We start from the raw sequence: 13,660 nt of genomic DNA, 5'->3' as shown, positions 1-13,660 counted from the left end.
GTCCCCATTGGGGACCATGTCGGTGACCACCACATGCCTCAAGAGCTCCTGCTGGCCCTGGAACCACCTCAGCTGGATGTGGGCAGGCTAGAAATCCATCACGGAGCAGAGCAGGTGGCCGGGGCTGGGCTGGGAGCTCGAGGGTACCAGCGAGATGGACACAGTGGGATGGGCCCTGGGAGAGTTTGCGGACACGCTGGGGTCAGCTGGGGGGAAGTGGGAGAGGTGGGAGAGGGCTGGTGTGGCATTGAGAGGGACTGGGAATGAAATTGGATAGGGTAGGGGAAGACTGGGACAGAGGGGAGGTCTGGGATTGGGCTGAAAAGGACTTGGAATGGACTGGGAGGGCACTGGGAGAGAGGGTGGAGGTCTGGGAGTGGAGTTAGAGGGACTGGGATAGACTCGGAATGGAATGGCTGTGGGCTGAGAGGAATTGGGAGGGACTCTGGGGACCCTGGGAGGGACTGTGAGGTCACTGGGAGACACTGGGATGGACTGGGAGAGGCACCGGAGTCCCTTGGGGTGAGGGGGCAGGAGGCACAAGGAGGGCTGGGGGCTCTGGGGCGATTCCCAGGTCTCAGGTGTCTGGCAGTAGAGGTGACCCCGAAAATGCAAAAGTCCTTGCTTCCCAGCCCACGCAGCCAAAGAAGAAGTCGGAATGCGTAGGGTTGGCTTCTCAAGGTCGTTTATTTTCTCTTATCTGTTGTCGGGATCTGTGATTTTTAGATGATCCCAAGATGGTAAAGTCTCTGTCTTTCAGCCCCGCTGCCAAAGAAGGAGTCATAATTCGTCTGTGCTGGTTTTCAAGGGTGTTTATTTCTTCTTATCTAAAATATTTTCTCTCTGACCTGCAGCAGGTCTGTCTCACAGGACAGCGTGCAGGGCTCTGCCCCTCAGTGGGATGTTACAAACATTATGTACCAAAAACTACTATGTGTTTTATTTACAATAACGTGCCAATATCTATCACCCATGTTGAACAGTGTGTCCCCAGCCTAAACCAATAGAAAAATGCCAACACCACAGTGAAACGTGGAGGGCATGAAGAAGAAGAAGAAAAAGGACAAGGCACACCCAGTTTCCTCCATCTTGCCTCCTTTGAACCCCTTACCTAGAATCTTAAAATTCTACTTTTGCACCCATGCCACACTAATTACTACTTATATCAAGCAGTCAGAGCTTGTAATTCATCCTGTAAGATTGAAAACTCTTTTCCATGGATAGAGATCAGAGACAGTGTCTCTCGGGGCTCTGTACAGGGGGGTTTCTGACCCCCTGCCAGGGTCCCAGACCTTCCAGGGCAGCCAGAGGGATGCCCTGGATTCCCACAATCTATAATGTGCTTTCTCAAGGAGCTGCGGTCTGTCTAGCAGGTCAGTCTGTGGCAGCCTCCCACCCCCTAGGGGTGGTGTTACCATTTTACACTAAACACTACCTGCACTATGTTTACAATAACATGCCAATATCTATCATTTATGTTGTACAGTGCGTCTCTACCTTCAACCAACAGAAAAGTGTCACTGTCGCCGTTGAGCAGGACGGGAGCAGACGGACTCCAAATTAGAAGGCAAGAAATGAAGCTCTGATTTATTTCAAATGCACCGCTCTATTTATAGGGAACATCATGCAGACTAACTTCATTGGTCTTAGAGTAAAAACATCTCACACCACTGGTGTGCAGTGAATGACGCACGGTGGCAGAACATATCTATAAACAATGTGAACAACAAGAGAGATTAATGAATTATTTACATTCTTCCCCAACTGCTTCCCAGGCTCTCTCCTGGTTAGAAAACCTTCTCTTTTTCTCTCTGACTGAACTGAGAATGTCCACGTGTCACCATCGCAGCAAGACATGGAGGGCAAGAAGAAGGAGAAGAAGGTCAGGACACACCCAAATCCCTCCATCTTGTCCCCTTGAACCCTGTATTTTAAAACCCTAAAATTCTACTTTTTCACCCTGTGTTAATTCACCTACCACCCTACTCAAACCCTCGTGGCTTGTAATTCCTCATACAACGTTGGCAGTTTTTCCATGGGCTGAAATCGAAGCCACAGGCGTTCTTGACACCGTGCCAAGGTCTCCGAGCCCCCTGCCAGGGGCTCGAGCCATCCAGGGCAGCCAGAGGGACGTCCTGGGTTCCCACACAGAACTTAAAGAAGAATACAAGTGTCTGAGATAAAGAGAGATAAAGAGAGAGTTTCACTTAATTTGGGGTTGGAACAGGCAAAAAAATTGAATCTGGGTCGCAAACACCAGGAGTGAAAAACTGTTCAGGCTCATCAACATTGATCAGGCAGGTTAATGCATATGCAAATCAATTTTATGCATATGCAGCAGGTTAGGGGATAAAATAAACTGGGGAATTTTCAGGGGAATGAAGGGAAAAAAGATAATTTGCCATTACAAACAAAGTGTAGGTTGGCTGATAAATGAAATCGGACATTGAAAGATGAAAGGAACGGGAGAGGAGGTGGAATGATCTTTGTCTTTTCCAGTAAGGAGGCAGTGACTCTTGCTGTTATCTCTTTGAGAAGGATTTCTTGGCTATCTCATCCCTTTCTTGAGCTGCTAAAAAATATCTTACATCACATAGTTTCTATTTGAACATTATGATATAACCTAAAACTATATTTACCACACTACTTACAAAGGATTAATACAGTACTACATGTGAAAAATGCAGATTAAAAGATTGGCTTTTCGCAAATACTAAAATGAATATGTATTGTGTTCTATTGATTAGTAGTGCTGTATTAGCATTTTAATTGTATGGTAACTGTAGTTTTGTAGTTAAAATGTAGCTTTTGTGGTTCAAATAGAAACTGTGTATGTGGGATATTTTTTTAAGAAAGGAATGAGGTACTCCATGGAGATAGCAGCCACAAGACACCTAAATCTTCTAAAGAAAGAATTTGTGGCTTCCTTATCAGGAGAAACGAACTTCTTCATGCCTCGCTCAGACCTAAAGACGCCACCAAGATTTGACACTAACCAGACAGAGCTCTTTGTTTTAAATAAAATGTATGCATCATGTGTGAAGGGTATGAATATGCAACAGGCTATTGCTTTTAAGAGTTGTTTCTTTGTTCACAAGGCATGATTTTTAGCGGCTTAGTGCCCTAAAAGCATCCAGGGGCATGTAAGTCTTGGCTTTTATTGCCTCATATTGTCCTATTCTTAATTGTCCAAATTTTCATTACTCTAATTGTATTACTATTTTTATAACCGTTTTATTACTATTAAACTTTTAAAAATTTAAAAACAATTGATTGGCATTTTTCACACTACAAAATAACTTTCCAACATAATACATACAGTATTCAAGTTAATATTTGCGAAGGGCCAATCATATAATACTCATTTTTCACAATAGTAATAAAATAGCTATAAAAACAGTATCCTGGGCACCAGGACCACCCCGTGCATTGATCCCCCCCTCACTGAGCACCGGGATTGGGACGGGACCCCCACTCGAACCCCGGGACACCTCCAGGCACCGGGACCCCCCGGGCAGCGCCACCCCCGTGCACCGGGACAGGGACTGGGCCCCCCTCGTGCACCGAACCCCTCGAGCACCAGGCCCGGACCCCCCTTTGTGCCCCCCACCCATCACAGGGGTTCCACCCCCTCCCCTTTGACCCCCCTGGAGCCACGGGACCCCCGGGAACAGCGCCAGGACCGGGGGGTCCCAGAGATGTGAGAAATGGATTCGTAAAGGATTCCCAAAACCTGGCAGAAAGCTCACACAGCCTTGGACTTGTCCGTGCCAACTCTGAGATTTTATTGTGTCAGCGAGCAGCTGCAAGGAATTATCAATAATCGATATCAGTATTGAGCAGCAGAGCAAAATGCTCGTGGTCAATAGGAACCTGCTAAAAGCCAACAGAGAAATGCAAAAAGCCAACAGAAATGCAGAAGCCAGTAGAGAAATTCAAAAAGCCAATAGAGAAATCCAAAAGCATTCTGAGTGTTAGGAATGAGAAGCTTGACTCAGCCAATATATCAAGCAGGGGTCCTTGAGCAGCTGCCCCAGAACCTCCGCCGGGGTCTCCCAGCGCAGCCGGAGCCTCTCGGCCTGGGGTCCCCAAAGAGTTCAGCAAGGCCCAAGTCCCTCCCAGGAACCCTCAGCTCCCTCAAACCCAGCATCCCCCACATCCCCTGCAAGTTCCCCCCATGGCACCGGCCATGGCCACGCCCCCACACGTCACTGGCCGTGTCCCACCATGTCCTCAACCATGGCTGTCTCCCCACCATGTTTCAATCCCTGTCATTGTCCCCAACATCTCCATCCATGCCTGTGTCCCCTCATGTCCCCATGAATGGCCCTGTCCCCCTCCATGTCCATGTGTCCCCATGTCACTCTCCATGTCTGTGTCCCACCATGTTGTGTCCTACCATGACCACACCCATGTCTTAGTTCAATGTCTATTTTTACCTCAGTATTGGACATTTTGAAGGGATGAAGAGAAATGAAAAGAAAACCAAGGCCAAAAGGAAAGGATTTCCGTGTCCCTGCCGGCTGAGGATCCACATGCTTGGGTAGAAGGGAAGACCCTTTTGTGGTGGAGTTTCACCCCACTGTCTCCAAAATCTTGGTCTTTTTCCCACTTTTTCACCATTTGGCTGTGGAAGATGCCCTTTGGCATTAGGAAATCAAAATCATGGAATCCCTGAAATTGGAAAAGACCTCCAAGACCATTCAGTATTACTTGATGCCACCAGCAGAGAGGACGTAATGCAAAAGATGTCCTGGGGTTGAAAGTCAACAAATCCATTCTCCCCAGGGAATTCCCATTTTTGGTCTGTGTCCTGATGGATGCTCCTGCCAGGGGTTCATCCAGGTGCCCACGGGGAGCCAGGAAGATGTGGAGCACTCCATCCAGGTGTCTTCCCAACAGGGATCACCAAGACAACAGATCACCAGGGCTCTGCCCAATGGGGGTCACTGGGGATCATCCAGTGTGGATCCTCCCATGGGGGATGGAGCTGCAGCAGCGCACAAAGCTCTTCCCTCACTCCAAGCTCTTCCCTCACTCGGGGCACTCACACGGCTTCCCTTACTGGTGCCTCTGTTGGTGTTGGGTCAAGTTTGAGCTCCTGGAGAAGCTCTTCCCACACTCCCCACACTCGTAGGGCCTCTCCCCACTGTGGATGCGCCGGTGCAAGGTGAGGTGGGTGTTTTGCTTGAAGCCCTTCCCGCAGTCGGGGCAGCGGAAGGGCCTCTCATCTGTGTGAATCCGCTCATGTTTGAGGAGATCGGAGCTGGTGTGAAACCTCTTCCCACACTGGGGACACTCGTAGGGCCTCTCCCTGGTGTGGATGCGCTGGTGTCTTCTCAGTTTGGAGCTCCACCCAAAGCCCTTCCCACATTCCAAGCACTCGTAGGGCCGTTCCCCAGTGTGGACCACCTGGTGCTGGATCAGGGCCGAGCTTCTTCTGAAGCTCTTCCCACACTCCCCACAATCGTAGGGCTTTTCCCAAATGTGGATCCTCTGTTGTCGCATCAGTCTGGAGCTGTGGCTGAATCCCTTCCCATATTCCCCACACTCGTAGGGCCGTTCCCCAGTGTGGATTCCCTGGTGCCAGATCAGCTTGGAGCTGAAGCTGAAGCCCTGCCCACATTCCAAGCACTTGTGTGGCTTCTCCCTGCCATGAGGATTCTCCACCAGCTCTGAGCTCCAGCTGGATCTCTGGTTGCCTTCCTGGCTCAGGGGGGCTCTTTCCTCCCCGCAGCTCCCCGGGCTGGGTTTGCAGCCCCTCCTCCGGCAGGATCTCCGGGGCTTTTCCTCCTCCTCCATCCAGCCACACCCTGAGAATGACAAATCCTGGTTTGGGGAAAAAACAAGAGGAGAGCACCTGGGACTGGAGGTTCCTCCTTGCCCAAGTTCATCTCAAGAAGTCATTGGGAATCTTGTGTCCATGTAAATCTCCACTATATCCAGGTTCAGCCCAAAAAAAAAAAAAAAATCACCCAGGAGTTCCCTATCTCTGATCTGTCCACTTTTGGTGTTCCAGAGGTTTCCTTTCCTTGGGATGATGGGGATCCAATGGCCCCAAGGGTTCCCCCTTCTCCGACGTCCTGATTAGGGATAATCCAGGGGCTTTTGGGGGTCCATGGGGTCCCTTCTGCCCTGATTGTCTACTTTGATCTACTTTGATATCCCAGGGGTCCCAGGGGTCCCTCCTCTCCAGGCTCCCCCCCTTTCCAGCCAGCCGGGGGTCCCCCAGCTCCAGGATCACCCCTCTCTGCTCCCCCCACTCCGGGGGTCCCAGGGGTTCCCCTCCTCTGCTCCCCCGGGGGTCCCCAGGACCAATGTCCTCCCCCTGGTGACCCTGGGCAATGGCCACGTGGACTCCCAAAGATCCCCCCAAGGGGCTCAGCTTTGGGGTCCTGCAAGATCCAAACCTACACACAAAGAGAGAAAAAACCCTCCCAGGGTTTATTTGGGCCTCCCAGACGATATTTGGGGCTCAGTTCCACAATCTGCAAGCTCCAAACACACCCCAATAAAAAAACCCTCTCAGGGACCCCCCGACAGATTTGGGACGAGCTCCCCCTCCCCGCTCACCTGCAGGATGAGCTGGGGGCGATGGTCCCAGGGCCAAGGGTACTGCGGCCACAGGGGGCACTGGAACCTCCTGTTTCTCCTCCTTTTCCTGCTCCTGCTCCTCCTCTTCCTGCTCCTCCTCTTCCTCTCTCCCTCCTCCTCCTCCTTCCTCATCCCACCTCCTCCCCAGTTCCTGCCTTCTCTATATTTAGAGTGGAGAACCTTGCTTGTTTTTAGAACGAGAACAAAGATCCCAGATGGAACACGGCTTGCTGGTTTTAGCCAGAAGTGTCAGTGACTAAAGGTCATGTTTGCTCTGCTTTGGTGCCGTCCTTGTTCCTCCTCAGTGTTCAGGCTGGGCTATGGGGTGTCCTTGTTTGCTGCATTTTCAGAGCTCCTCCTGGATCCTTTGGGCAACAGGCTGTGCCCTGGGAGGGCTCTTTGTGCTCCTTTGTGACACAGGAGAACCTTCCAGGCGGTTTCTGCGTGAGCTGCTGCTGTGATGTCACAGGAGCACTGCCACGTCCCCGAGGTGTTCCCGTTGCTGTGGCACACGGAGGCCTCAGTGTCCAGAGTGGCTCTGGGCACTGCTCGTTGCCGGAGGATCCTCCTGCCCGAGGCATTCTCAGCAGCCAGCCCAGCCCTGACGGGTGTCCTTCTGTGCTTGCAGGGCTACAGTCTGCAGACGTGTGCAGCGCAGCCAAAATGATCCAGCACGTGGCTGCTGCAGTTTGCACGCTGTACTCTGTGGCGTATGCGGGGTATTTTTTAACCCACTTGGCACGTAAGTCGAGGTTTTCCCTCGGTGCTGTGGCTGTGGGCTTGCTGTGTGCTTGCTGTTCTTCCTCTGGGCCTGAGCTGACTTTGTAACCAAATTGCCATGAAGACACCATTGCTTTGGGAGAGCTCCTGGCAGCAGCTGCAGCTGGAAAAGGGGGTGTCTGCAGCCAGCGTGCACAGCATTTGCACAGCATTTGCAATGAGCCCTGGGGGGTTCTGTTCCCTCAAGCGTGGAGTCTGTGGCAGCAGAGCCTGGAACTGCCTGTCCAGCCAAGAGCTGACCCAGCCCAGTATTTTGTGCTGTTCTCTTGCTGTGTGAAGGGACTGTGGCTCCTGGAGGGACGCTGTGAAAGCAAAATGCTCTCTCGGGGTTGCCTTGCTCCGGGGCATTTCCCACCACAGGCAGTTTTTTTCTTGACAGCGTCTGGTTCATTTTCCCTCTCCTTGCAGAACACCTCATGAGTGGATCCCGAGCAGCTCCTCCTTCGGTGAGTGGGAAAGGAACCTTTGGTGTTTGGAATTGTGCAGCAAGTTGTGAGCTCGGCATGTGGCAGCCGAGTGCCAGCCTGGGAGGCTGAAGGAAAGTTCCTGTCAGTGTCCTTGCAGCAGCAAAGGGATCCCTGGGAGTTTTCTCCTTTTCTGCTGAAGAGCTTTTGAAGTGCTGCAGGTCTGGTTTTGCAGGCAGAGCATTGCTTGCTGGCTCTAGCCATGGTGGAATATGGAATTCCCAAGAATAAGGGGCAATGTGGACTTTAGCCCATTGTTAGTTTGAACAGCTCCGAACCCAATTTCTGCTTAGTGCAGCTGGATGTGCAGCTGAGGGGAAATAAGGTGATAACTGAGACAGAACTTCCCGTCCCTCACGCTGCCATCTGTCCACAGGGCACAAAAGCGGCACCAGCACCTCCTCTGGCTCCCTCTGCTTCCAAAGAGGAGGCCAAAGAGGAGGAAGGCAGCAGTGAGCTTCCCGCTCTTCTAGGGGACGATGGTGAACGTCCCTCAGTGCCGGGAGATGACAGTGAACTTCTCGCTGTTCTGGGAGACGAGGGCGAACATCCCGCGCTGTGGGAACACAGTGGCGAGGCTCCTGCGGTGTGGGACAAGGACAGTGGACATCTCCTGGTGTGGGAGGAGGACGGTGGATGTTCCCTGGTGCGGGACGAGGAGGCTGAACTTCTCCCAGCATGGGAAGTGGACAGCGAACGTCCCCTGGCTTGCAAAGATGATGGCAAACCTGAAGCGTTTTGGGAAGAGGACGAAGAACCTGCAGCGTTTTGGGAAGAGGACGGAGAAGCTCCCTGTGCTTGGGAAGAGGACACTGAACCTCCCTCGGCTGTGGGATCCTGGGCTGAACATTCTGACAGCAGCACAGCCCTGCAGCCAGAGAGGAGAGGGGAGTGGTGCCTGATGCAGCTGAGTACGTCTGCTCTGTTGCTGTGTGCCAGAGCAGGGTGCTGTGTGTGTGTCTCGGCATCAGCTGCACCCAGTGCTGCTCTGCAGCTGAATGTGCCAGGGTCATTTCTTGTCCTTCCCCATCTGAGACCAAGGGGCTGACGGCCCCAGGGAGGGGGGCTGCATTCTGGCTCTGCTGCAAGGCGGGGTCTCACTCTGGGAGGGAGCGTCTTCCACGTGGTTTCTTTCAGGGAACACCGTGAGCCTGGCGGAGCCTGCCGAGAAATACCTGGAAGTGGAGCAGATTGGCCAAGGGTAAGTGCACGGCAGTTACTTCTGCACAAGCAGGCCCAGGTGTTGTGCTGGTGCAGGATCAAGTGAGAAGTCAGGAGAGCTCCAAACACCTCCAGACACTGGGGCGCCATCCTGCTGTCCCTCAGTCCTGATCAGAATTGATACCTGTGCTCAGAAGGCACCGTCAAAGGCCCCTGAGCCTGGCAGTGTCCTGCCTGCAGCAAGGAGCAGGACCTGGAAGATCTTCTGTCCCTGGAATTGGATTGCCTAAAAGAGCCACTCACCATCTGGTGACTGTCAGAAAACAGTTCTCAAGGAGATTTCTTTCAAATATTTTGCTTCAAAAAATATCCTCCGGTCAGGATTAACAACCTAATGGTTTAGAAACAGAAACCAGAGCTGAACTAATAAGTGCTCTATTCTAGCACAGGTAGTAGAGCCCATACATTCAGTAACAGACACAGAGCTGATGCACTCTGGGGGAAAATGCATCACCTGCCTGATGGCAGGGCCCTTGTGGATCCTGCAGGTCTTAGGCAGGAAATGGAAAAGGATGGAATGCATTCTTTTCCAGTTCTTTAGACACCCGTTGCTCACTTCAGGTTTTGAAGTAAAGCCATGCACCGTGGACATTTGGGATTTGCTCCAGCCCAATTCCTTGGTGTTGGGTCTCAGTTTTCTCTGGCACACCTTGCATGGCAGAGGGCTGGTGGCTGCTGCGCTGTTGTTGGAAGGGTCGATGCCCCCAGGTCTTTATGAACGCTGCAGGCAGCAGAGATCTCCTGTCTGGGCTGGCTTTCACTGCCAGGGCCTAAAGCGCTGCTTCTTTCTTCTCTGCTGTTTTGTCTCCAGGGCTTTCGGAACCGTTTCGAAAGGACTCGACAGGGCCACTGGAGGAGAGGTCAGTGTCAACACGCCCAGCACGTCTGGCAGCTCTCCAGGGCTCTCCCCTCTGCTGGGAGCTGTGGCTGCAGCTTTGGGGGCCAGCAGAGCTTTCCTGCACAGGCTGCTCCTCTGCAGGCAGAGCCGTGTCAGCCTGCAGAGCACAGCTGGGACAGACTTGGTCCTTCTGAAGTGCCCAATGGAATGCAAGGAGGGCAATGGATGTGTGTGTTTGCTTTGTTGTGCAATCCCAGCCAGAGCAGTTGCATCTGAAATCATGACCCAATCCCATAGAACTGCTAAAGGGTTCCCGGCTGTTTTGCTCTGTTTGCACAGAACCAGAATTACCCCCTGCTTGCAGAATGTGTTTGAACAATAATGAGAGTGTTGAGGCCATTTGAGAAGACTCTAGGTGCAGAGAATGTGGTTAGAGCTTGGAGGCTGACAGCTGAGGGGCCATTTCTGCAGAGCCTGCAAGGCCAAATGTCTCTGGCCATGTGTCCTGTAAGCAGCCCCCAGCGAGCAGAGCAATGGGCTGTGGGAATGGCACTTGCTGAGCTCTGGTGTCCCATCCCAAGGCAGTTGGGCACAGCCCGGCTCCGTCGCCCCAAAAAGACTCGCTCTGTGTTTGCTGCGGCCTCCTGCCACAGACTCCTCCAGTTAAAGGTCTGCAATGTCCCTTCAGGTGGCCATAAAGAAAATGAGTCTGAGAGGGCAGAACAGGGAACGAGCTGTGAATGAGCTCCTGCTCCTGAAGGACAAGAAGAACCCCAACATTGTCAGCTCTTTGGACAGGTGAGTGCTTCAGGCCTTATCCCGTGCCCGGGCCCTGCCTTAACCTTTCCTGGCATCCGTAGTCTGTAGCCTGATTTGAAAATGCCTGACCCAGCCGTATCCTCCCAAAACAACAGCCTGGCAGTTCGCTCCCTCCGTGTGCTTTTGTTGCTTTGGTTTGGTTTTTCTTTCAAGTTGACCCTGTTTTCTGTGTCTTACAACAAGTGCTGATAAACCACAGCAGAAATGATTTCCCTTGGCTTCTTCTTCCCAGCCCTTTCCCATTGCTGCAGATGCCAGGAAGACCAGGTTCTTGTTCCCAGAAATGCCTCGTTTGCCCATTTGTCACTGGCCTTGCCTGTTTCTGAAGGGACTTTCTGAAAGGTTTTCTGACCCCTTTTGTCCCAAGTGCTGCCCGGCCTCCTCCCCTGGATAACCCTGGGAGCTGTGTTGCCTTGTTCTGCAGGGAAGGGTGGAACTGATGAGTTCAGAAGCTGAACCAGCTGGGGGCCAGTGTTGTGGTTCCACATTGATCTGGGCCTTTGCTAAACTGCATTTTTCACCTGCTTGCCATCTTAGGCCTCTCCTTTCTCACAGGGGTCTCCTCCTTTAGACTGTGCTGATCCCAAGGGCTGTGCAGCCTGGCAGGAATGTCTCTTCATCGGATTCTGTCCTCATTGACAAGTGACCTGGCAACAAAACTCCACTCCAGGCTCTTCCATGGGGGAATTGAGCACTGCGCATTGGTCTCCATGCCACTGCTTTCCTCTTCCAGCTTCCTTGTCGATGGAGATCTCTGGCTGGTGATGGAATACATGGATGGAGGAACTTTGCAGGACGTTGTCAGACAGACACGCATGGCTGAAGGAGAGATGGCAGCTGTCAGTCGGGAGGTGAGGGATCCTGCCTGTGACTGCCATGCCTTGGACACGATGGTCCTTCCCAGCAGGGCGTGAGAGCAGGAGTGGCTCCAGGCTCAGGGCTTTGTTTCTCTGTTGTTTTTATGAGCTGGAGAAGAAAGAGCCCCTGCAGTGAACGGCCTGCCAGCAGCACTGCACTTCTACTCTGTTCTTGTTCTCTTTCCTGCTGTTGTGGCACTCTCTGTCTGTTTTGGATTTGATGTGCTGTTCTCAGCTTTGCCCTGAACCGTTTGCCTGGAGCTTGTCTGCACTGCACTCCTGGCCTGTCACAGCAAAGTCGCTGCTGGCAGAATTCTAAAGTGTCTTTTCTTGTGCGGTTTTTACCCTCGTGTTTCTTGTTCTCTCTCAGTGTCTGCAGGGCCTGCATTTCCTCCATTTGAACTGGGTGATCCACAGAGATCTGAAGAGCTCCAACATCCTTCTGGGCATGGACGGCTCTGTCAAGCTGGGTGGGTGTTCCTGGCCAGGCACGGCGCTCCCGGGGTGCGGCTGTGGGGCTGCTTCCCAGTGACGGCCAGAGCCCCACAAGGGCTGCTGGGGGCACTGCCCGGCCCCTGCTGCCAGCTGAGAGCGGCTGCCCCTGCAGAGAGCTCAGGAGAGGAGCAGGCTGTCAGGGGTGCCTTTGCTCTGGGAATGGCCCTCCCGGAGGGGCAGGAGTTGGAATCTAAAGCTCCAAGGGAATCAGTAAAAGCCACTGCATGAAAGCTGAGGGTTTCTTTAAGGGTCCAGCTCAGTTCCATCTTTCCTTGGCTACAGCCCTGAGGACTTTTCCAGCTGACTTCACTGCTGCATTCTCAGACTGAGAGCGGGGAGTCTTTGTGCTTGGTTTCCTCATTCCAGCTGCCTTTGACAGTGTTTGTTTCTGTCCTCAGCTGATTTTGGCCTCAGCGCTCAGCTCAGCCCTGAGCAGGACCAGCAGCGCAGCTCCATGGTGGGCACTGCTCACTGGATGGCCCCAGAAGTTGTCACCAGTTCTCCTTACGGCCCCAAGGTGGACATCTGGTCCTTTGGCATTGTGACCATCGAGATGGTGGAAGGAGAACCTCCTTACTTCAAGGAAACGAGGGCCATGGTAAGAGGCCAATTCTCCCGTGGTTGCAGAGGCCTGTGAGCACAGGGTGACCCTGCACTGGGAGCAGCAGCTGGAGGTTTCTGCACATGGGGAAGGGAATTCCCAGAGGACTGGAGCCTCAACACAGACACATATTCTGCAGTCTCCAGACACAATCTGCTTTGGGATTTACGTTGTTGCAGTTCTTCTGGCTGTGAGGATGACCTGAAAATGTGAAGCAAGTGCACCAGCTCTTTACAATGGCTGTGGCAGCACCAGGTTTGGTTTTTTTGGTTGGCATAGAAAAATGAGCTGTGAGCAGCATCTCTGCCAGGGAGGAAAGTGCCCCTGGAGCTGGGGCTGGGAACCCGGGGTCGATGTGAGCACTTGTGGGTGGGAAGGAAGCTGGCAGAGCGCTGAGTTTGCTTTTCCTGCAGGCTCGCGCTCTGATCCGGCAGAACGGGACCCCGCAGCTGCAGGAGCCCAGGCGCCTGTCGGCTCTGCTGCGGGACTTCCTCGAGTGCAGCCTGGAGCCGGACGAGGAGCGGCGCTGGTCTGCCCAGGAGCTGCTGCAGGTGAATGCCAAGCGGCTGCAGGGGAAGCAGCAGCGCCAGGGAGGGGTTTTCTTGTGGGGCCCCCTCCGATGGTCTCCAGTCTCGCTGCTTCCCCTCTCTCCTGCTAAAAAAATTCTGCCTCAGATCTCATCTGAGCCTGCTTCCCTCTCCTGAGTTTCAGACCATTTCCCTTTGTCCTGTTGCAACAGAGCCTGTGAGGAAGTTGACTCTGGAAAGTAACGGTTCATTTCTTTCTTTTTTCTCCTTTGGGCAGCACCCATTTTTATCATCAGCCAAGCCTCTCTCCAGCCTGACCCCTCTGATCACCACAGCAAAGCAACTGAGGCAGCAGAGGAGGAGATGAAGCACTGGAGGACAGCTTTTAGTCACTGTAGTTAGTTAGGACAACTAGTTAGTTATGGTAGTTAGCAGTGCTAGTTGGTTAAGGTAGTTAGGACAGC

At 52.8% G+C, this 13,660-nt stretch overlaps 1 protein-coding gene and 1 pseudogene across 2 annotated transcripts in view; one reads left to right on the top strand and one right to left on the bottom strand.

The window, feature by feature from the left end:
• Positions 1-13,660, top strand: part of LOC137464098 (uncharacterized) — a 1,364,046-nt pseudogene that overhangs the window by 688,098 nt on the left and 662,288 nt on the right.
• The window catches only part of LOC137464099 (zinc finger protein 850-like), a 105,726-nt gene that overhangs the window by 64,239 nt on the left and 27,827 nt on the right, over positions 1-13,660 (bottom strand). The window contains exon 3 of one of the 2 annotated variants that reach the window (XM_068175407.1): positions 5,066-5,494. In XM_068175407.1, the coding sequence (XP_068031508.1) occupies positions 5,066-5,494 (429 nt within the window). Of the gene's footprint in view, positions 1-5,023; positions 5,495-13,660 lie in introns of those variants that run through there. The other variant, XM_068175408.1, reaches the window with a different exon arrangement.

The sequence above is a fragment of the Anomalospiza imberbis genome, chromosome 36, assembly GCF_031753505.1.
Source record: "Anomalospiza imberbis isolate Cuckoo-Finch-1a 21T00152 chromosome 36, ASM3175350v1, whole genome shotgun sequence".
NCBI lineage: Eukaryota > Metazoa > Chordata > Aves > Passeriformes > Viduidae > Anomalospiza > Anomalospiza imberbis.
Note: the sequence above shows the minus strand (reverse complement) of the source record. Positions and strands in the feature narration are given on the sequence as shown.